This window comes from Ictalurus punctatus, chromosome 12, assembly GCF_001660625.3.
Source record: "Ictalurus punctatus breed USDA103 chromosome 12, Coco_2.0, whole genome shotgun sequence".
In the NCBI taxonomy this organism is placed as follows: domain Eukaryota; kingdom Metazoa; phylum Chordata; class Actinopteri; order Siluriformes; family Ictaluridae; genus Ictalurus; species Ictalurus punctatus.
This window is the reverse complement of record NC_030427.2, coordinates 27,371,518-27,395,914: the sequence shown is the minus strand read 5'-3', so window position 1 is coordinate 27,395,914 and position 24,397 is coordinate 27,371,518. Positions and strand designations below refer to the sequence as shown.

The 24,397-nt window shown below is 39.5% G+C and overlaps 1 protein-coding gene across 1 annotated transcript; it reads right to left on the bottom strand.

Annotated features, from left to right (window-relative positions):
• Positions 1-19: 19 nt before the first annotated feature.
• Positions 20-23,706, bottom strand: col28a1a (collagen, type XXVIII, alpha 1a). Its single transcript, XM_017481048.3, has 33 exons — positions 23,562-23,706; positions 21,964-22,520; positions 21,769-21,789; positions 21,597-21,656; positions 20,947-21,000; positions 19,863-19,907; positions 19,749-19,775; positions 17,819-17,863; positions 17,687-17,731; positions 16,465-16,518; positions 16,267-16,335; positions 16,122-16,190; positions 14,027-14,095; positions 13,650-13,718; positions 11,537-11,605; positions 11,358-11,426; positions 10,463-10,531; positions 9,986-10,057; positions 9,312-9,380; positions 8,672-8,743; positions 8,284-8,352; positions 7,959-8,027; positions 7,800-7,868; positions 6,854-6,922; positions 6,702-6,770; positions 6,480-6,617; positions 5,671-5,751; positions 5,491-5,526; positions 5,314-5,350; positions 4,207-4,761; positions 3,915-4,009; positions 3,442-3,673; positions 20-1,923 (listed from the first exon to the last, which is right to left on the bottom strand). Exons 1-33 carry the CDS (start codon positions 23,674-23,676, stop codon positions 1,733-1,735), a joined length of 3,429 nt encoding a protein of 1,142 aa, XP_017336537.1. The 5' UTR covers positions 23,677-23,706; the 3' UTR covers positions 20-1,732.
• Positions 23,707-24,397: the final 691 nt, after the last annotated feature.

Genomic DNA, 24,397 nt, shown 5'->3' with positions numbered 1-24,397 from the left:
CTGCTGTCTGAATAAAATGGCTTTTTTTTTGGTCTGAAAACCGCCTCTTTTTAATTGTATGAAATAGTAAACAGTTATAATAAGATAATTAGAAACAATAATTATGATTAGAGGTACAATAACAATACGGAAACCTTGAGGATGAGCCGATGTTGATAATACCTAAACGGCTTTTTTTCTTCTTCTTTTTTCTATTTTTTAACTATACTAAGCGTAATTTTTTTTTTAAACCTAGGGTTAAAAAGCAGTAAAAGCACAATGTAGACAAAACTGCAGCTTTCACACAATATAAATATATATATTTTAAAAAATCCCGTGCTGAAAAAAAAAACAAAAAAAAACAATAGCAACCATAACAGTCATTCTAAAGGTTTCCACTACAAATACCATGACCAACTATCATCTAACCGTTAAAACCATTACCATTATTGGTCCTTAATGGTATCCACTAGTCATAACATGCCACAAATAGAAAGGAACCGATTACCAAATTATCCACAGGGAGCATTACAGTTTCCATTAAAACCATTAAAAACCATTACAAATTGTATGAGGGTTTCTATTGTTTTTGTTGTTTGTTTGTTTGTTTTTTACAGCAGTCTATCCTAACAAAAACAACAACAACAAAAAAACTAAAATCAAAACTCTTCATATGTAAACATTTAAAACAAACTTTTTCCAAACCCAATTCCAATCAAAGGCGTTCTTTTTTCCCCCTCTCATATCCCAATCCACTTTTCCTTTCATGTTTTTTTTACTGGTATCACCCGTGGTTATTAGATCAGTGCCATTTCAAGTTTTAATCCATGACACGTTGACAATCCTAAATTCCGTATTCTGAAAACGAATGCAAACAATCATTGCTCATAACTTATTTTTAGTGGCATCATATGTAATGTAATTTTTACTACATTCTGAGGGATGTTTCTCATCTTCATGAGCAGCAATCTGATTCCAAGCCCTCGAAATTAAACTATCATGTAACTGTAACCTTCTACCAAATAGTCCATAGTGTTTACCTTCATCAGCCTATATAAACATTCTGACTCATCAGAATCGAGAATGCCCTCGTTCGAACATGTTATCGTTTCTATAGTAACAACTTGCAAAGGGACTTGTACGGTGGACGCTCCACAAAGAATCATAAAAAAAAAAAAAAAATGTGTGTAGATATGTTGATATGGTGGGAGTCTTCCTGTTTGTATTTGTGGAAGGAGTCTCCAGTGTCAGCACTTTGTAACAGTCAAAGGTAAAGCTGTAACTTTAAGATTTGAGTCGGTGGGCTCTTGGTAAAACGACAAGCAGCATTTTTTTTTTAGTCCTATTAACGTCGAGATAGACAAAAGGAGCGTCTGGTGACGGAGCAACTCTTTTCTGGATGTTCTACAACATAATGTAAACTGTAAATGGAATAGAAATATGCTGTGTTGCTCTTTAATAAATAAAAAAAAATGTTAGTTTGGCAAAGTCGGATAAGAGGAATAAAACACTTTGATATGTGCTGTTATGGCCGTGTCACACTACCATACTGTTGGTTATTTTCCTATAACAGAACACCCCCGGGTGTTTTATTCCTTATGTATAAACTGCAAAGCACATCTATAAAATAAAAATCAATACTTTTTTGATTTTTTTTTTACCACATTGTACTCGCATGTCCTAATAAAAAGTGGTAACAATTTGTTCATTAATATTTACACTACCTAAGAAGACATGTTTCCTTTCTTGATGTTCAACCAGATAAAACTTTTAATCTTTTCACACAAGCGTCCATGCAGCTCTGGTGTGTGTCGAAGCGGTTGCTGTTGCCTTGGCAACCTCCATACCAGAACTGGGCGCAGGCGTTAGCTAAAGGATCGTAGTACCACTTCACATCGTAGTTCCTGCACGGCCCGGGGTCGAGACGCTCCGTACAGTCTACAGCTGGAAACAAATGCATATGTATCATGGACGTATTTCACACTTATATTACATTTAGTGGCAAATGATAAGTCGTGATATAATCGTGCTTCTCCGTATCGATTATGGAGCTGCTAGAGCTCACACGCGACTTTCTCTCAATGCTGACGATCATTTTACTCGCACTGTTACCGTCACTATTATACCTGTGTTGAAGATTTATTACAGTTATGCAGCGTGTGCGATGCTTTAAAACGGTAGCTTATGTAACGTTGCATTATTTAAAACGCATTACACCACAGCGGTGTCGAATTCTCCGTTCCGATTGGTCAGAAGGTGTTTAGTTTTCTCTAACAACAGCGCTGACAGTAGTTACAGCTACAACACAAATCAGAGGTTTACATTAATGTGCCCGTTTCTAATGTGTTACTGTTTCTATGGTAACAAGTCATTCACAGGGACTTATTTGGCAGACGCTCCAAATAATCTAAGAATACGAATAAATGGAGTGATTATTCATCCAAGTTCCCATGTAGGGAGGTTTTCTGTAAAGGAGCTGCTAATTAAACATCTGTGGAAGGAGTCTCCAGTTTTAGCGCTCTGGCTGCACTCCATTTTGAATATTTTAGCCCAGGTTAAAGGCACCAGAGGAAGACTAATAATAGTATACAGCGGGGGAAACGAGTATTGGATTCCTCAACATTTTTTTCAGTAAATATATTTGCTTCCACTTGTGGATAACGGCCCCAGTGGTGCTTACTGGAGGATTCAGAAGTTTTGAAATACGTCTGTATCCGATTCCATCGATATGTTTCGCAACAATAAGGTTGTGAAGGTCTTGGGAGAGCTCTTTTGCTTTTACCCATCATGAGATGTTTCTTGTGTGACACCTTGGTAACGAAAAGCCTATTTATAGACCATCAATGTACTAACCCAGCTGATATTAACTTGCACAGATAGGGGGTGTAATTACTTGCGGGTTTCAGCCGGTCCCTTGCCTTGGAGAACGGCTTTTTCTTAGCGTGTTCAGTACTTTTTTCCCGTGTCATTCCACTTTATTACACATAACTTTATTTATAGACTTTAAAGTGGGGAATTCTTTATATTTCTGGATTTCTTGAGTGAATACTGATGTCTGGTGAAAATTTCACGTGAATACCCTCATTGGAAATATACTTCCTGAAAAAAATGTTGACGCGCCCGATACTTATTTCCCCCACTGTGAGACTGTATTGCGTAAACGTAATCGCAAAGAACCTCCTTAAATGAAGTAATCTTCATGCCTTGAAGCCCAGACAATTCCCAATTTAACTACGTTTCAGTACATATATCTGAACATTCCCAACTGGATAAACGATGTTAGACATGTCTGATGAAGCATCGTTAAATAATATTAAAATGGTAAATCGCTGTGTTTGGACGAATTCAAAACTGTTGTTAAGGTATGGATATTCATCGCGAAGGCATTTACACAAACGCAGGCTTTCGTTATTTCTCCCGATTTCTCCCGGCAGCTTTAACGTTTACAGTGCACGTGTGTACCTGCTCCAGACTGGAACGGTGGAGGTTGAATCTGTGAAGGAGAGCTGAAGTCAGGGTCAAACAGGACGTTTGTGGGAGGCCGAGATCTCGTCACAGTCACGGCAGGAGGCTGGAGACTCACTCTGTTCCCTGCTGTAAAATCATCCACATCCTCTTCGAACGCTGACGGCTTCCTGTCGTCGATTTCACGTGTCTCTGGAGAGGGAGTCTTAAACCCCGCTGGAGCTTCCGGCTGGACAGAAAGCGGGAGTATGTTAGGGAAATTATTAACAGTTATTATTGAAAACCTTTATTTAGAAACAGACTCAACACAGACACGTATATCACATGCAGAAATATCAATGGATTATTTCTTATTAATATCAAACATGGGCTATTTGAACGGTCTAGTACTTGTGATAATTAACGGAATCTTTGTGAACGTTACCGTAACTCATATGAAACGCGGTGAATTAGGGAAAAATGCCTCTCACCTCTTTGCCAGCTGGGAAAATGATGATCCCTTTTGAGCTGAGCACCGAGTCATCGTCCGGCTCACAGATCCGACTCAGTATCTCACTCTCCAAGTCTGAGAAAAAGCAAGAAACGTACCGTGGGTTTTACTGTAATCATTCCCTGTGCTGTCTGCTGTACTAATAAATCCTAGTAAATAATCAAACTGTTATAAATAGTGGTGCTCTAGTGAACAGTGAGGTGGTGAGTTCTAATCCCAAGCCTGCTAAAGAAACACGAAGGATGTTACTCGTTTAATAAAGCGCTACATACTGGGCAAGTTCATGAAGTCGTGGATAAGGTAGACGTGCTCTTCATCCGGATCTGAAGCGATGGAATTCATCTCTCTCTGAAACTGGCCGTAACCTGAATCGCTGCGATTCACTACGCCGATTACGAACATCTCTATCCCAGCAGCGTGCGCTTCTTCTGCGGCAACCTCCAACTGCACCGTATCCCGTCGGTCCGCTTGTCCGTCCGTCAGCAACAGAGCCACCTTCCTCACACCATGGCGCGAGGCCTGGAACAACCGCGTGGCACTGCGGATAGCACGTCCCGTAAAAGTACCCTCCCCCAGATAGGGCATCTGACGTACAGCGGCTTTAATGCTGGTGCGGTCGGTCAGCTGCTGAAGGCTGACCACCACCATGTCGACGTGACTGTACGACACAACTCCCACACGTGTAGCCTCGCGGCTCACTGCCACACGGTCCATCAGAGCGTTCACAAAGTCCTTCGTAAGCTCAAAGTTCTCGGGACCGACGCTCTCGGAGCTGTCGATTATGAAAACGAGCTCCAGGGGTCTCTCGCTGCACCTCCGACCACAACCTGGAGGACCATGCAAAATATATTATTCTAAATTATAATACACAACATACAAAAAATAGCAGACACTTTCAAAAAAAAAAAAAAAAAAAAGAGGTACTAGACTGTACATTTCCTTGGTTTTACCCTTAATGGTACCTTCAGTGTGTATCTTTTGCCTGAAAGGGTGCATGTAGTGTTAAAAAGCTCATTAAAGGTACAAAGAGCAGTCCTTAAGTTGCTTAAGGAAAGGAGTGTGTACATACACTCTTATAAAAAGTTTTCTTAAGTAATTATTCGTAATAAGTATCTTATGAACTCTCCAAACAACCCTTGAGGAACCTATTATACAGTATATCTATCTATCTATATATATATATACACACACATAAAGACTAACTAAGAAGACACTGTAATTACTACAGCACTACAACACCAATTACTAATAGACCGATTTTTTTATATAAAAAAAATAATAAAAAGATTAAATAAAAAATTCTGTGATTGTTAAACATTAGACGCTATCATGACGTATAAGTGTTTTTATTATTATCCACTGTAGGCATGTTGTATTACCACACATTTCCCTGATTATTTGGATCACTTCTTCTCTCTGTCGAAGAAATGAAATTCATCAAATTTTCTTAAGGAATAATGAATACATGAAATTTCTGTATATTTATATATATATATATATATATATTATATAATATATGCGAGTGTGTAATTAGTGTCGTTAATTAATGTACTTACCGAGAGGCCAGGATCTCCTTTCTCACCAGGTTTTCCCTACAATAAAAATATTTCATGACTTACATATGTTCAGTGACAGCTGTTACATTATTATCTTAACAGGGTTATGGCTTTTATTGTTAGGTAATTATTTACAGTTAATTAATGGCTATATTAAAATATACAGCAAGTATATAATACCACTGCTCCTGTTCTCCCAGGTGCTCCGAAATCTCCACTGTCTCCTTTTCTGCCGCGCTCACCAGGCAGACCTCTGTCCCCCTGAAACCAGAACACGTTCGATAAATATTACCAGAATGTAGTGTATACGGTTTTGCTTTTCTATTTTTCCCCAACTTAGCTGGTGCTGTGACTCATGTATACCATGTTATACAGTTTGTATACAAACATACTTTCTGCATTGTTGATATTAAGGCATACGTACAGGCTTCACTGCCAACCAGCACATTAAATGAAAATGTGTGCTTCGATATGTATTATACTTGTGCACAAAAATGCAGTCGTCATGTCATCTTTCAATTACTTTTTCATTCAATTATTCACCATAGCATAATAACCGGGCGAACATTGGCTTAGTGGTTAGCATGTTCGCCTCACACCTCTATGGCTGGTTCCCGCTGCTGCGGGGGTTTCCTCCGGGTACTCTGGTTTCGTCCCCCGGTCCAAAGACATGCATGGCATGTCCAAAAGTGTCTGTAGTGTATGAATGGGTGTGTGAATGTGTGTGTGATTGTGCCCTGCGATGGATTGGCACCCCGTCCAGGGTGTACCACACCTTGTGCCCCATGCTCCCTGGCATAGGCTCCCCATAACCCAGTAAGGATAAGTGGTATAGAAAATGGATGGATGGATGGATGGAAAATAACCATTAAGACTGCAAACATAACTGGGCTTTTTTTGGTTTACCTGCAGTGTATATAAATCATATTCCAGTCATGATTAACTTGCTTTGTCACTCTATTATACAATGAATCCTGAGTTTCCATCACCTTCTCTCCTGCAATGCCTTCTCCTGTGAGACCTCTGGGGCCTGGTGGTCCCTGGAAGCCTGGCTCTCCCTTTGGGCCCTGAATGCCCTCACCAGGTGGACCTGGAGGCCCAGGAGGGCCTGGTTGACCGGTCGCACCCTGGAATAAACCCAAGTCAAAGCAGGAATGGAGAATTTTTTTTGTTCTGATTTTAGTCTTCTTAAATGGATCTAAAAAGCTTACCTTTGGTCCCAAAAGTCCTATTCCAGGGGGCCCAGATGGCCCAGGAACACCAGGGGAGCCTCTGTCCCCCTATCAATGCAGAGTTACCATTGGCTAAACATAGACAAAGGACATGAGCGAATTTTTCTAACAAAACATAACATGATCATTACCTTAGGTCCTGGTAGTCCGTTTCCATGTGGTCCCATTTCTCCTGGTACTCCAGGCAATCCAGGAAGTCCCTAAAGTATGGACATAAACCTAGATGAGGAATTTTCTTGTCTATCACCATACCATGCCTGTTTCCACTACACACAATACCAGAACTTTTGGCACCAGAAAATCAGAACTGTGCTTTTGCCATTGGCCATTGGTCCAGTTCCACTTGTATCTAGTTGTATACATATTGAACCTTCAAGAATGAATAGTTCTTGTAGTTACAACTAATGGAACAAATGGTACTTTGAGGTGGGGATAGCCCTGATCATTGCCAACATTGTGTAAGTCCATTAAAAAACTAGTCTGGTTCAAAATGTTACCTTACAATCATCACACAAATGAGCAGAAATCCAAACGGTGTGTTAATATTTATGCAGGGAAAGTTACACATATTCTGTGTTGGGTTATGCACATGATTTTTAGGGTCCCTGGAGAGTTCATGGCTCAGAGGTTGCCAGAATTTCTTGAGTAGAATGGTCAGAGACCTTTTTTTTCAGTAGTGTCTGAAATTACAGCCGCCTTTAAACACAAGCATTTGCCTTTAAGCCTGGAAATATTCACGGATAGAAACTGTGGACTAAAGAAGGAAATAGCGTAATACATTATAAGTACTGAGTTGTTCTTCCAAAAATACTTAAAAGAATGCCTAAAGCGTTGAATAATGCCATGTTCTGCTATGTTTAGATGAACAAGCGACTGTAAATGGTATTTCTTCCATATTTTTAAAATAAACCCATGAGCTAGCTGAGTAACTTATCTGCTAGACATCTTTAAATGAACCTCTGAGCTAGCAGCTGGAAATGAATTACAAGTACCACTAGCTCCTGTTTGGACCAATTCTTTTTTTTTTCTTTTTCTTTTCAATGTGCAGTTAATGTATGTGTATACATATACACACACCTGAGGCCCAGGGTAACCTTCTCCCTTTACCCCTTGTGGTCCCACCAGTCCAGGTGGTCCTCTGTCACCCTGAAAATAGTTCAAGAACATATATGCCTCAAAATAAAACCTAATAAGACTACATTTTTAAAATATGGTTTGTGCCTAACAATTTATCACCTTTGGCCCTGCAAGTCCGAATCCTGGCTCTCCGACCATGCCCTGAGGACCCACAGGCCCAGGCTCACCCTGATAAGAAATACAACACACTGAAATTCAATTGAATTGGTCACATTATATACAGTCTTGCACCAACACAGTTCTCTGGACTTGCTGTAGAGTCCATATCCATGCTCATTAAGATGTTACAACAGGATGTTTGCCGTTTGCCCATTATATGCATTATTGGTATCATTTCCCTCATTCATTATTCATGACAACAAACTGAAAACTAAAAACAAAAGATCATTATAATGTGCTTGATAAAGCATTAATATTGATTTACCTTTGGACCAGGATATCCAAACCCTGGCGGCCCAGGCATCCCCGGCATCCCGGGACTACCAGGTTCACCCTAAAATAATAAACCATATTCATCTACAGACATCTATTATCACATCGCCATCCCTATCTGTAAACATCCCGCTGCTTATCGTGTTAATCTCAAACCAGTAGTGCAAGCAGAAAGACACACATGCATTAAGCATGCTTATGTTGTGCCACATTCATCCTATTGCTTAAGTAAAGAATAAAACTTGGGGGCATGCTGTTATATTAAAGCATAACAGTGAAGATGATTATTTTCCAATAACACCACATCACAAAATGTTATAACATGGCAATTTGCCAATGATTACGATTTATTATTTATTAAAGAATGACCCAATATTTACCTTCGCCCCTGGCGGCCCTGCAGGTCCTGGAGATCCTGGAAGACCACGAACCCCTCGGTCACCCTGATCGCCCTTCGGTGACGTCACACATACCATATTACTCATAATTCATATCCACAAGCTCCAATGTTATCTATACAATGAGACTGTATCATTAACTTTACTCTAAAACTAGCGTCCATAATACGCAAGGGTCTGTCTGAAGCAGCCAAGGCCCTTTGTATGGCTAAATTTGATATTTTCATGAGTACAAGTATACTGGTAATGCCAGCTTAGCATGGCAGCTATCTTTGCTAACTAGCCTGATAGATAACCCATGTAGCTTCCTTTCTTCTGTTTTCTGTTATGCACTGATTCTGTCCCTGTAGTTCTCCCTGTTTGTTTTAGCAGGGTTTTTAAAAATTGTATAATCTTTTACCTTCACATATTTGTAGTTGACTAGTTTATAACAAACCTTAATATGAATATTATGTAAACCTAAATTTTTCATTCTCTTCATCTTCATGTAATGCTAATACCACATCAGAACACACACCAGTAAGTGATTATATATCAATGCAATCTCATAATATATTAATATCATTTAAGACATAATTAACTACCAAACCCCACCCACTCTACAGAGTGAATGATGATGTACCCTTTCTCCTGGAATGCCTTTTCCTGGTGCACCATCAGGACCTTGCAGACCTGGTAAACCCATCTCACCCTGACGTTCCATGTGTGCCGATAAACCAAGAGGAACAAAACAAAACAAAACAAAAATGACAAAGATCAATACACAAATTGAACTGTCTGTTGGAAGGAAACGTACCAAAAAGCTTACAATGTTTGTTTACATATATTTTGTGGATACTTTCATCCAAAAATGTACTTTCTCACACAGTCTCTTGCTTTTATTCTGCATATTATTACACTACACTACACTACAGAACAAATGTGATCACCTTTTTAAGTCTGTATTTTCTATCCCACACTTTTTAAAGACAACTGCTTGTTTCAAGGTGATGGGCCAGATGCTATTGAAAAACCCCCCCATCTCTGGTGCTTCTACTCAAGAAAAATCTGGCAACCCTGGAGGCATAAACTACACTCAGGTCGTTTTAGTAGCCTGAAAGTGGAGCCCAAAAAATCAACTTGATGTATGTAAAGCTGATCTAAATATGAGTGACTTTCGGACTGAAGTCACCAATTAGGAGTATAGCCTCTTGTGAAACACCATCCCATCTGTTCATTTAAACCCACATCTTTTTTTCTCTTTTTTCGGCTGGCTGTAAGGTTAGAATTGTCTCCAAAAATGAACCCTGACCATACCTTGGATCCCACAGCTCCATCTTCTCCTGGGATGCCAGGAATTCCCGGAGCACCATCTGATCCTGGGTCCCCCTGTAACATAATATTTACAGGCATCTACAGTGACGCTCTCACATGCCTAAACCTATTGGATTATATCGTAGCTGACAAACATCATACCTTAAATTAAACTGTAGTACTCTTTACTCTTCTTTCTCAAGTAATGGATTGTTAGCAATAATGAATACACAGCACAGCTCAAATATTCCAATATAAGAAAAATTCCTCAACGGTTGAGTGATTGTCAGCTGTTAATACTTCAATATAAAGCTGATTGCTTATTGTCCTTCTATTCTGTCTTTTAAATTATTGACATACCTGTGTTGTGCCCTATCATTTATTAGAGAATATGGTTTTGACGTATTTTGCGTATATTATTATTATTATGTATTTATTATACATTCTTGTCAAAGTCAAAGAGAGGTGAGTGCACGTTACTTTTGGTCCAGGTTCTCCGATGCCTCTTTCTCCTTGAAGTCCAGGTGCACCAGGGAAGCCCTGATCCCCCTGTGAAGCACATAACATTTAAATTATATCCATTTATCAGTGGAACAAGACGATACTTTAAGGGTATGATGTGGTACACCCCAAAATGACTGATTTACATGACAACCTGACATTTTCAAAGAAGTCATTGAAGGACATAAACGAATTGGCTAGTTAACCTTCACACTAGCCGTATCTGTCTCATTGCTTGCCTAGCAGTGGTGGCTTAATGGTTAAAGCTCAGGGTTACTGATCAGAAGGTTGGGGTTCAAGCCCCAGCACTGCCAAGCTGCCACTGTTGGGCCCTTATCCCTTTCTGCTCCAGGGGGCACTGTATCATGGCTGATCCTGCACTCCTACCCCAACTTTCTATCATGCTGGGGTTTGCGAAGAAAAGAATTTCACTCTGCTGTAATGTATATGTGTGCAATCAAGACTCATTATTATTATCTAACTATCAATGGCTTCCCACTTTCCTCGATCATTATGCCTTATTTACTCTTCAGTATTTGCATTTGCTCATCATCTAGTTATGCTTTTCTATATAGACGAGTTATCTTTCCCAATGCCAAGTCATGCAAGTGTGTATACATTAACATATATTGCCTGTGGTAATCTTTTGTTCCCTTGCTTTTTGTTGATTTGTGATTTTGACCTCTGCTATGGATAGCACCGATGATCCTGAAAATAAAATGAATGAATGAATTAATAAAGCTCTCCTAAAGCTCTTTGTGATGCACACCCTTAAGATATTCCATCTTAGATTTCCTGTTTTCTCAAAGAGAACTCAAAAGCACTTCTAAAAAACAAATCAGTCACATATTTATGTCATGTTTGCAGCACTTGCCTTTGGGCCTACAATGCCCACACCAGCAGCTCCTCTAGCGCCCGGTGGCCCTACTGGGCCTTGTTCACCCTGTATTTAAAAAATAATACTAAAAATTAATTAATAATTTTAAGAAACTAAAAGGGGTACAGAAATTTGTAATACATGATCACTATCTATAACTAGAGGTTATGGATTGCCTTTTCTCCCTGAATTCCATCTCCAGGAAATCCAACCAGTCCCTGTGGTCCTGGAGCTCCAGGATCCCCCTACAGGATATCAAGAGGAGAATTTACAGTAGAAAAAAAAAAAAATGACAGAATGTCTTTTGCATGTTATGATAGCGCCCCCTTGTGGATAATAGTGAGTATACAAGAGCGTGAATTAGAAGCCAGATCACCAACATACTGCAAAATACAAAGCCGATAATTAGCTACGAATGTAAAATATTTAGCAAGTAATCTGTGTTATTTGTAGATTTTGGTAAGTATTATAAAATAATGTAAGAACCTATACATTGGATCTAAAAAGTCTACACAACCCTGTTAAAATGGCAGGTTTTTTGTGATGTAAAAAAATAAATGAAACCAACATAAATCATGTCAGAACATTTTTGACCTTTACTGTAAAATTTTAACCTATTAATTAAAGTGCAAAACGATAAGAATCGTTTAAGGGGAAAAAAATAAAAAGTGTGCACACCCTTTTATGGTTGGGAAGGTGGCAGTGTTCAGAAAATACTAATTAGTATACACCTGCCATCAATTAAAGTGACTGGTTACCCCCAAATAAAGTACAGCTGTTCCTATAGGATGTTCCTGACATCTTCTTGGTAGCATACAACTGGAAAAGCCACGGGCCGCAAAGAGCTTACAAATCAGGTACGGGGTATCGCTGCTAAAAAAATATCAATCAAAAACCGTTTTACAAAAAAATTTCCAAGGCATTTGATATACAATGGAATACCATAATCAACAAGTGGAGAAAAAAATGGCATGACGGTGACACTACTGAGAACAGGACGTCCCTCTAAAACTGATGAGAAGATCAGGAGAAAACTGGTCAGGGAGGCTGCCAAGAGGCCTGCTGTAACATTAAAAGAAATTGCAGTAATTTCTGGCAAGTACTGGTTACTCCCTACATGTGACAATAATCTTCCGTATCTCTGGGCTATGGGGTAGGGTGGCAAGGCAGAAGTCTTTTTTAACCAAAAATAAATAAATAAATCATCCAATCTCACAAAACCATGTGGAATAACGTCTAATGATCTGATGAGACCAAAGTTGAACTTTTTGGCCGTAATACCAAAAGATATGTTTGTCACAAAATAAAAATCACCAAAAGAATCCCCACTGTGAAGCACGGTGGTGGCAGCGTCATACTTTGCAGCTGTTTTTTTTCTTCAGCTGGAACTGTGGCTTTAATCAGGGAATAGTGAATAGCTCCAAATACCAGTCAATTTTGGCACAAAACCTTAAGTCTTCTGCTAAAACACTTAAAGAATGAGAACGACCCCATGCAAACCTCCAGATCAACAAAGGAACGGCTTCACCAAAACAAGTTCAAGGTTTTGGAGCGGTCCAGCCAGAGCCCAGACCTAAATCCAATCAAATATCTGTGAGGTGACCTGAAGAGGGCTGTGCACAGGAGATGTCCAGCCAATCTGACATAGGTAGAACGCTTTTTCAAGGACGAATGGCAAAATATTGCTAAGTCAAGACGTGCCAAACTGATTGACTCTTACGCAAAAAGACTGAATGCTGTGATAAAATCTAAAGCTGCTTCAAGTAAGTATTAGTTTAGGGGTGTGCACACTTATGCAACCAGCTTATTGTACATTTAAAAAAAAAAAAAAAAAAATTACCCCTAAAATATTTCTTATTGTGTTTTCACTTTAATTAATAAGTTAAAATTTCACAATAAAGGTAGAAAAGGTTCTGACATGATTAATCTTGGTTTCATTGGGGGGTTTTTACATCACAAAAACCTCCCATTTTAACAGGGGGGTGTAGACTTTCTACATCCACTTTAATATAATAAACAGATAACATGCATCAGGTTTTATGTTATATAACATCTGATCTGCTGTTTGCGTCTTTTTAATACCAAATCTTTCAAACCAAACAAAGGAAATGAAAAGAAAGAACCTTGAGGCAGAATTTACATGCAGTTAACTTACAAAGACAAGCACATACAAACTGAATGGCCAAGGACCCAGACTGAAAATTACACATAAACATAAAAATTCAAACTGTTCAATTAACTTAATTAAGTCAAATCAACTTAAATTAACTTCATTAATTAAGTTCTCACCTTTTCACCTTTGATGCCTAACCCTGGAGGTCCAGGTGCACCTTTTGGACCCTCAAAGCCTCTGTCCCCCTGAAACCAGAGTCAGATAGACGTGTTTCATTTTCCCCCAGAGTTCGCTGACTAGCAAATGGAGATTTTATAGTTATACAATTATAGAGTTTCTTATAAAATATATTTGATCTTTTAGGAAAATAGAATCTGAAATGTGATTCCTGATCAACACTTTACGCTAAATGAAGACCAATCAGAGTGCAAATAAAAGACTGGATGGAGGAAATGAGGCAGACAGTGTTTTAAGAATAAGTTATCTTGACCTGAACAGAACATAAGGGTTCTGTTCAACGAGATCATAGCTTTTGGTGGGAAAGTTTACTCACCTTGTGTCCTGGTAAACCCTCGCCTGGAGAACCTTGGTTGCCTGGCAGTCCTAGTGGTCCCGGTGATCCCTTTACAATACAAGGAAGTCGTTAGTGTTCATAACAAGAAGTGATTAAGAGACTTATCTGCACTTTGCTACTTTTAAATTTATTATAATGGCTTGCAATTCAGCACACTCCGTCAGAATGCCGAATTTCACATGATATCATTTTATTGTGTCAAGAAACTTAATGAAGACTCTAGATAAAACTTGGTTTTGTTTGGAGTAGTGAAAGGTTGATAATGGGCTACAGGATAAGTATGGAATATGTCACATGGGGGATTTATGTTATAGGAAAAGAATCGACGAAGGGGTGGACTGATGCAGCCCGGCACATAGCTTAGTGGTTTTATTTCTCTTCTACCACAGAAATTTGCCGATGCTAGCAATTTTTATTTATTCCCTTTTTACCAGAGGCCAAAAAATGGAATTTGCACCTGTTTTATTTATGTCCATGTTCAGCACTGAATTTATTTGTGATGTTACACTCTACAGTAGCGGTTAATGGCTCATATGACATTCAGGGATTTAAAAATATGCAGTTTTCCATAAGTATTTCTCTTTTGTACACAGTCCACTAGGTTCAAGTGTTGTCATTTTATTGTGGCAGTTGTATACAGTGTTTTTATATCGAAAAAGCTTGAGCTGTTCTGTCCATTTTATCTCTCTACCAATGTTATTGTGGAGAGTTGTGAATTGTTTGCCCAGCAGGGGGCTCACACCGCTCCCATTTCCCCTCACGTGTTTAGCTCAGGAGCAGCTAAACACAGAGGCCCTGTTTACACTAGGATCACGGTATATTTATACGATTAAGGTGGCGTAATGGTCATATGGTAGGGGCGTGACGAACCAGGGAAGGATACGCAATGATCCAGAAGACCCAGTCAGGGAGCGAATGTGGGCGAAGCCACGCCTTCGTTTACAAAAGTCTTCATTTTGGTCTGTTTATTCTGAAACAGTGGGCCTGGAGTTTTCAAACTAAAACGGGGTCTTCGGCATTCCCGAAAGTCTCCGTTTCCGAGGGTCGAAAATGGCGGAGTAGTGTAGACGACAGGTGTAGAGTCATGATACTCTACACACAGAAACCCAACATTGTCCTGACTAATCTTATAACAAACTTGTAGCGATTTGTTTATACTGGAAATATCCGATAAGTCGATTTCCGTCCGGCTGGAGGAATGGAACGCCAGTGTGCTGCGAGACTGACACAATGTACCTTTTTATCTGTTTACAGTTACCTTTAATGTTGTGCCTCACCTATTAGACTACGTACTTACTGTACATTATAACGCATATAAACAATCGTTCCCTCACTAGACTCTCTTTTTTTCAATCTCTTAAAGTTAATATGACAAAAAATGCAGCTTGTCATGTTACAAAGAAACCACAAAACCCTTCATCCTGATGGCTTTCCTTAAAGTTACAGCTTTAACTTTAACTGTTACAGACAGTCAAAGCCCTGACACTGTAGACTCCTTCTATTAATGCTGACTAAATGTTTCCTCAGAGAAAACTGTCAGAGCTCTTCATATAGAAATTTCAACACTTTCTGACCAATCAGAATCAAGATTTCAACAACGGTATAACATCCTTACATGTATACAACATGTACAATATTCAACATTGTTATTGTGGAAACTCTGGAATATCACCATGACGACATGTTCAATTACAGGTTAGAAGAACATTTTTTTAAAACTTTATAGTTCATTGCTTTAAAGAAAACTCGGTATGTCAGGTTTTCTGGGTGCTCTTTAAACATGTCTCCGAACACTTTTGAATGCTACTGCAGACAGTTGTATTCATAGGAATGTTAACGATAATGTTTCCATGGTGTTAATATGGTTCCGTGGTTCTATAACCTTCCAGACTGTCTAACTGAGTGTCTAACGTGTCTAACTGGGAACGTTGTGTGAGAAACATTGGAATAACGTTGTGAAGTGAACCTTTATTAGAGCAGATGCTGGGACACTATTTGTAGAATGTTACAGCCTATCTTTGTTGCGTACAGTATAACAAAAGGCAGAAATGAAAGTGCTGATTGTGTAACTTACTGGTGGTCCTGGCTCTCCAATCCCAACAGGTCCAATAGGGCCCGGTCTGCCCTGGTTCCCCTTGTCTCCCTAAATAAATGTGGTGTATTTTAATCATGGTGCTACTATACACAACATTAAAGTGCTGGTTGAATCATTTGCTAACCTTTGGACCAGGAAATCCAATTCCCTGGTCTCCGGGAGGACCAGAAGCTCCAGGAGGTCCTCGGTCACCCTGGTGAATAAACACAGCCTTAACAGTCATGCTTTATGTGTGTCAGATTCATGTAATATAATATAATATAATATAATATAATATAATATAATATAATAACAGCTTCAGAGTGGAGATACAGTTACTGACTTTAGGTCCAGCAGGACCCGCTGGACCGTAATCTCCAGGACCACCAATGGGACCCTGAAATACACGCACACACACACACACACACACACACACACACACACACACACACACTTCTATATGAAATTAGTTTAGAAAATAAAAATATGAATACTTTACTTGTATGTTTATCCAACGTTTGTCTAAGGCAAGTGTGTACATTAAACACAGGAGCGAGAAAAGGAGTGAGTGGTCCGCGAGTGTGTGTTAATCCAGGTGTATAAGATTAGTCTCCGGACTGGAACGATAACAAGAACAGCAGATTTCACGCTGAGATTGACTGATACATTACTGTAGGGATCACGACTAATCCCGAGATCACATTCCATAAGTGCAGAGACAGGAGAGCTGTTTGGGTTGTAGGAACATCTCCATGTGTGTGTGTGTGTGTGTGTGTGTGTGAAATCAATCTCCTGATTGTGTTTCCTCACAGCTCTAGAGACTGAATTACGAACCGTACACACCCTTCCTAATGCTTGTGAGGATAATTACAGTGTTCCAACGTCAGATTCGAGTCTTTCCTGGGAAAAAGACAGCAGAAGGAAACTGCTTTTCTTCTTATTAAGAAGTCGAAATGAAGCTCTGGGCTCATCTGGAGGTTTCAGTCTCCAAGCTCACGGCCATAACGCTTGTGTTAAGTATCTCAGATACAGTCATGCTCCAAATGCCCAGTTAAAATTTCTATACTTTTATGAGGGAGTAGTTTTTGTTTCCAGTCATGAACGTAACCTGGCAAATACCTGCAAATGTTATACTGAATACTTTTGAGGTGTAGTCACTCACTATATTTCAAAAAGAAAAACCTCTACTTTCCACTCAGTATATTTTCAAAAACCACTACATTTCTCTATAATCATATATTTGTAAATCTAAACTTTAACAGAATAATCTTTAAAACAATGAGACCCAATACCCATCACTGTAATCTGTCTGCTGCCTACGTGGCCTTTGTATTTATCAAGGCAGCTTGTATTGAGACAGCTAGTTATTAGCATTCAGCTAGTTGGCATAGTTGCCATTATTATCATGCTAGCTAACATTTGAGAGATTAGCGATAAAGCTGTTGTAGGGGTAAGATGACTAGATCATCTGTATAGGATAGTGGTGGGAAGACTTTTTATCTTTTTTTTTTTTTTAAACATGTATTTTTAATGATTTTGACTTGATCCAAATGCGTGATGATAACCTGCTCTCCTGGAGGTCCACGAGGTCCCGGGGGTCCATCTGCACCCTGTGGAAAGGAGAAAAGAACAGAAAGTTCAGCATCTCACAGCATGGGTGTAAGTCAGTGATACAGAGAATTATCCACAAAACCTACTTGATCTCCTTTATGCCCTTCTGCTCCGCACTCTCCTCTCTCACCCTGTAGCACAAGATAGAGAGCAGAAAGAGAGAGAGAGCGAGAGCGAGAGAGAGAGAGAGAGAGAGAGAGAGAGAGAGAAAATCAGAGGTGTTAAGCCCTCAGATCTTCTCTCAAGAAGAACAATGTCAAGAAATTCTTCTTCAGATTTGGACTACTCTTGAAATGATTGTGTTATGGTTAGGGTTAGTCTAAAAAAAAAGCCCCACCTCATGTTATTACTTTTTTTTTTTTTTTTAAATATAGAAGTAAAACCTATTGTACCTTTTTTGATTTGATGCTTCTGAAAAGTATATAAAGTATATACACTCACCGGACACCTTAATAGCTGACAATAAGGCAACCGTGACTCAAATAACTACACTCTACAACTGTGCTGATCAGAAAAGCATCTCAGAATGCGCAACACATTGAACTTTGAGGTGGATGGGCTACAACAGTAGAAGACCACATTGGGTTCCACTCCAACATGAATCGGAGGCCATACTGGGCATGGACTCACCCAAACTGGACAGTTGGAGATGGGGAAATGTCACTTGGTCTGATGAATCCTGATTTCTGCTACAACATGCAGATGAGGCATTTGGCATCGACAGAATGAATCCACGGACAAAACCTGCCTTGTGTCAACAGCTCAGGCTGGTGCTGGAGGTGTAATGGTGTGGGGAATGATTTCTTGGCACGCATTGAACCCCTTAATACCAGTTGAGCATCGTTTGAATGCCATAGCCTATCTGAGTGCTGTTGCTGACCATATATATAAATGTAAAGAAAGCAGCATAGTAAGTGGGAAGAGACACTTTTCAGACAAAAAAAAAAACAAAAAAAACACAATGAAGTGTTGCTGCTGGATTTTGCTGCAAAAATAAGAAGCGAGTGCGACAGTCAAAGTCTCCAGAAGAACCATGGCTGCTTCTCTAAGTTGCTCAATGAAACTTACCATCTAAGTTACTCATAAAACTGCGCTAATTCAAACAGAGACTACTTTTTTTTTTTTTAAGCAAAGGGTCATCACATCAAATATTGCCTTTGTTTCATTTATTACTGTTTACTGCTCTTTATATATATATATATATATATATATATATATATATATATATATATATATATATATATATATATAATTTATTATTATTATTATTATTCATTTTGGTTCATATTTGATGAAGCCTGATGAAGGTCCGTCCATTTGCGATAATGTTCGCAATGATTTTGCATACGTGAACATTTCTTCACACCTGACACTGAATATAAATGTCAGTCGATGTTGTTGCGTGGGGTTTCTGCACTTCGTCTCACTTGTGTATGTGTATGTGTATGTGTAGTTAGGTCCTGTCTTCTTCTATAGTGTAGTGCTTGAGTCTATCTAATAACAGCACTGAGTTTCTTTCTGCAACAAGGCTGGAGACTTGTAGAAAGATCTTGGTCCACTCCTCCACGTTTTCAGTAGGGTCCAAATCCAGAGACTGAAGAAATTGTTTCAAAACATTGATTTGTGTTTCTGCAACTATTCCTGCGCTGCTTCGGACGTAGAACGGAGATCATTTTCCTGTTTAAACACCCATCGAAAGCCAAACTGTAACCTCACGTCAGGGGTTTGGAGGTTTATCCTTGTACACACTCCCCTTTTCTCACCAAGCATGCTGAAGGTGTCCACGGTGTTTTGAAAACAGCATATGTAGCTTCAATGACACTTGGTGAAGTTCAGGTGCATTTTGTAGGCTGTTCTCAGGAAGTGATTCTTTTAAACAACCCTTTTATGGAGGTGGCATCGAATAGTTGATTTTGGAACAACCACCAAATCAACTAAGCTGAACATTTCTGGGAGTGAACATGCAAAACAACCAAAGCCACATTCCTTTAATAAAAAGGTGATAAAAGGATGAACCTTTTCCCCTCTCAGTCCTGGTCTTCCCTGTAACAAGAGCAACATACAGCATCATGATTACATGAAAACACCAAAATACTCATATAGTCATGAATAATGGTCCCAATGTGGCACCTCACGGCCTTCTATTCCTGGTCGTCCGTTCAAGCCGGGTTCCCCCTGTAATAACAACAGATATGAAGGAAACGTATCAGGGTCATTCCATCTCAAGTGGTCCAATAATTGCAAAGTTGGTCGACCATTTTTTGATTTTCTTAAAACATAAACAAAGCTGTGGTGTTGTTTCTCCTTCTACTGCTCAGTAGTCACTAACTGCTTTTATCACACGGTCAAACAATCAACTTTGCAATTATTGGACCACTTGAGTTCATTTGTAAAACACCCAACTGAGCACTGTAATTCCATATTTGGATACAATCAATTCATGGATATCAACTGTACACCTGTAATAACATGATAGATCAGGCGGGTTCTTCAAAATCTGGCCCTTGAGGTAAGTCCACTGTCCTGCAGAGTTTACCTCCAACCTCAAACTCACGATTTTTTACAGCAGAATGCTACTACAGAGGACTTGTTTCTGTGAAAATTTCAGGTTTGTATCTTGTCCCCCTCCAGAGATACTCAACCCGAGAGTGAGGGAAATCTTTAACAATTGCGCTTTCTTGCCCCCATAAAAACAGTGTCAAATCTGAAATGGTCTGCATGCACACTATGCTTACCCAGATACGGCTAAAAAATTAAGCCTGAGACTCAAGCCCTTCCCATTATAATTTGACCCTAAACGTGGAACTGTGGACATAAGTTCTAAGTCTAAAGAACAAGAATCTGCTACATGTTTATATATGTCCATGTACACTGTAATGTGCTCTAGAGGTCAGTTTTTGGTCCAAGGAACTAGGACCATCCTGATCCGAGATATTGAGGTTTCCGTAAACAGCTGTATAACCAAAATTTGTTGTGTACCATGCAATAAAGATGGCCGTCATAGTTAAACCAAGTAAAATTTTTAAAAAATAATAATAATAATTAAAAATGGTGATTTTGAAATGCCAATACATAGAGGTGATCATCCATAAAAAGACGAAAATTAAAAACGGTCTAGCAACCTACATTGGACCACTTGAGATGGACTGACCCATCAGCATAATTCTGTAAAATAAAATAAACAAAGACAACAGAACCTAAGGTGCGAACTTACCCTGACTCCTTTGAGACCAGGAGGGCCAGGTTGTCCTGGGTTTCCTGGTTTACCCTTAAATACAGATGGAATGAAAACAAATAATTTCAGTAAAAACTTGTTAAAAAGATGTCTTACTTTCCAGTGATGAATAAGGAATAAAACACTTGTGGGCAGGCATTTACTGTTTAGGAAAATAATCAACAACGGGGTACTTTTACCTCCTTGAAGCTGATTATTCTCCAATAACGGCACATTCCCAAAGTGTTTTATTCCTCTTATACCACGACAATACTACATTTTCTAACAGTTAAATTCTTTTTAATTCATTGAATAACACGTCAAAAAATAAAAATCTAATTAGAGTTACATTTAATGTTGTGGAACGTCAACAAAACAAGTTAGCGCATTAATACAAACCTGTGATTTGCTTTGCAGCCAGAACTACTAGAATATTAACATCTTCTGACCAGTCAGAATCGAGAACACACTAGCGCTGTGGTATAAGTACATACATGTATTTCACAAGGCGTTACATTTAACGGAAATATATCAGGTTAAAAATAACCCGAACAAACAAAAATCTGGCCTGAATTGATTAAACTCAGGGGAACCAGATAAGATTCAGGGTCAAGCTGCTTGAGACGATGATAAGTGGTGTGTCTCCTCACCGGGTTTCCTGCAGGACCCCTTTCTCCTTTATCACACGGACAGGGCTTGGGCTGTGGACACTGAAACAGACACAAACTCAAATCGGTAGTAATGATCGAATAAGATCAAGAACAAGAAACAACTCGGTAATTGATCATGGAGGGCACTAAGTGTCTATAGGTTTGTCCTTACCTCTGTGTTAACAACTGTGCTCTATTTTTTTTAAAAAATAGAAAAAAGACTGTATTATGGACAAATAAAAATGCTCGACATGATATATCAGAACACTGTGAACAAATATTACCATGATATGTGTAAAATATTATCATATTGCATAAACATGGCCTTTTGATTTTATAAACGAACTGGAATCACTTGTTCACTAACCAACTCTCTGAAAAGCCTCTCGTCCAGCTGAGCATCCTCAAGGCTGAACACGTGCTGCTGTGGTGGAGGGCTGGCGATGGACCTCAGCCTGGTATCACTCTGCCTGTCTTGCGTCAGGCCAATGACGAACACTCGAATGTTGTTGTTTTTGGCGTCTGCGGCAGCAGCGATGGCACTCGGGCTGCGTGGGTGATCCACTCCGTTCGTCATCAACAGGGCGATACGCACACTGCTGCCCACCGTCTCCTGAGTAAAGAGTTGCGTGGCGTTCGAGATGCCGTAGGCCAAATACGTGCCATGACCAATGTGGGCCATGGACGCCACACGGCTTTGAAAGACATCCACATCCTGCCAGTCACGGAAGTTGTGTTCCACTGAGACGGTGCTGCTGAACTGCAACGCGGCCAGACGCAGACGTACGTGCCAGCCGGGAACGTGCAGCGGAGACAACCAGGTGCTGAAACGCTGAACGAAGCTGCGCTGCTTCTCAAACAGAAGAGCCTTGGTACTCTCAGAGCTGTCCACCAGGAAGGCCACCTCCACCGGACAAATCAGAGCTAGAGAGGGAAGAGAATTGAGCAAAAAACAAAACATGGATTAGAAGATGCCAGCCTTCAAAATCTAGTACATAGACTCTAACTAGAATTAACACTAAAATACACTAACTGAGTCAAAAATATGTGGACACCTGACTATGTGGCATCCAAAGTTGGAAGCACATAGTTGTATAGGATGTCTTTGTATGCTGTAGCATTACAATTTCCCTGCACTGTAACCAAGAGGCCCAAACTTGTTCCAGCATGACAATGCGCCTGTGCACAAAGCGAGCTCCATGAAGACATGGTGTGTGAAGGCTGAAAGAAGGAGGAAGAACTCGAGTGTCCTGCACAGAACCCTGACCTCAACCCCACTGAACACCTTTGGGATGAACTGGAGCTGGAGCCTTCTCGACATCCCAACATCAGCACCTGTCCTCATCCTCACTAACGCTCTTGTAGCTGAATGAACACTAATCCCCACAGCCACGCCCCAAAATCTAGTGTAAAGCCTTCCCAGAAGAAAGAGTGGAGCGCATTATAACAGCAAAGTGGGGATAAATCTGGAATGGGCTGTTCAACAGGAACATATGATCGTGATGGTCAGGTGTGCACATACTTTTGCACACATACGCATTGTATATTATTAATATACTCCGAATGATCATTTTATACATATTAAGCCATTTGTGATGCTTAAACATTCATTTCTAGGAGCTCACAACCTTTAATTGAACACTATAAGAGTTAAAGAAGCATTATATGAAATAATTCACCACTATATTCACTCAATACTCTATTTAATATTGTTTTTATTGTTTGTTCGCAAAAAAAATTCAATTTAATGCCACAAAAGTCAATTCAACAACAGTTAATTTAATGCCGAGTCAATTTATCTTTCATTTCATTTAATACTGGAAAAGCTCATTCATTGCTATCAGTGCTACTTTAACACCGTGAAAGTGTTTTTAACGTTTCAGCATTAAAGGAGTGAATCAACGTCATTTAATGCAATTTAAAGAGCTCGATGTACTGTATATAATATTCGTAAAAAGTGCTTACCTCTTGCTTCATTTTGGACGACTAGATTGTTTACTTTCTGTCGTCTCCTCTGTCGACTCAGACCTCTCCCAGAGAAGATCAGAAGCAGGACACAGAGCACCACACTACACCGCATCCTGCCCACTCATACACATGTAAACCTGTAGCACCTGTAACAGACCAAGCAACATTCCTTCATTCATTCATTCCTTCATTCATTCATTCATCTTCAGCATCTGCCTTTTCCTACCACGCAAGATATACCATCCGCTTTCACTTACTTTCCATTCCAAGGTTCTACAAATTATAGTGAGTATCTCTAACAATCCTAAATGCTTTGAAATGCAGTCGTGGTTTACTTGATCCCCAAGATATAATCATAGAAACACCATGGGAGATAACTCATCTTAGCTTCAACTCTTCACTGCATGGTGTTGCCATACGGCAACAATTCATTTATCTCCAATCTTTTGTTCATACAAAACTACTATTTTCCTATTTGGAAAAAGCGGGCTTTAACTTTGTCATAACAATAAATAAATTAAAAAATGCCATGTCAGATGACCCGGAAGTGCTGTTTGCTTTTCCTTTTCTGCAGTCGCATGGCGTGGTGAAGGACATCATCGGAGGGCTCTCAAAATTGGATTCATTTTTGAATATTTAGGCAAAACTACTTGGAGGAAAAAACGTCAACACTACCAATGCTGACATTTTCTTGTCATTTAAACAAGTTGATATATTTTGTGCGTTCTTTTAAATGGTAAAATGTCATCGTTGCCAGATGGCAACAACATGCGATAATGGAACTGTAGTATGTGCGTTCAGCCCTGTCCAGGGTGTACCCCGCCTCGTGCCCG

What these genes read in the sequence shown, in the direction of transcription:
- col28a1a (XM_017481048.3), bottom strand. Translation starts at nt 23,676, where the DNA reads ATGCGGTGTAGTGTGGTGCTCTGTGTCCTGCTTCTGATCTTCTCTGGG. An exon ending in TGGGCATTGTAGGCCCAAAG is followed by an intron (nt 10,532 to 11,357) that starts GCAAGTGCTGCA and finishes TGTGCTTCACAG; the next exon opens with GGGGATCAGGGCTTCCCTGG. An exon ending in ACGGACTACCAGGACCTAAG is followed by an intron (nt 6,771 to 6,853) that starts GTAATGATCATG and finishes CTGCATTGATAG; the next exon opens with GGGGACAGAGGCTCCCCTGG.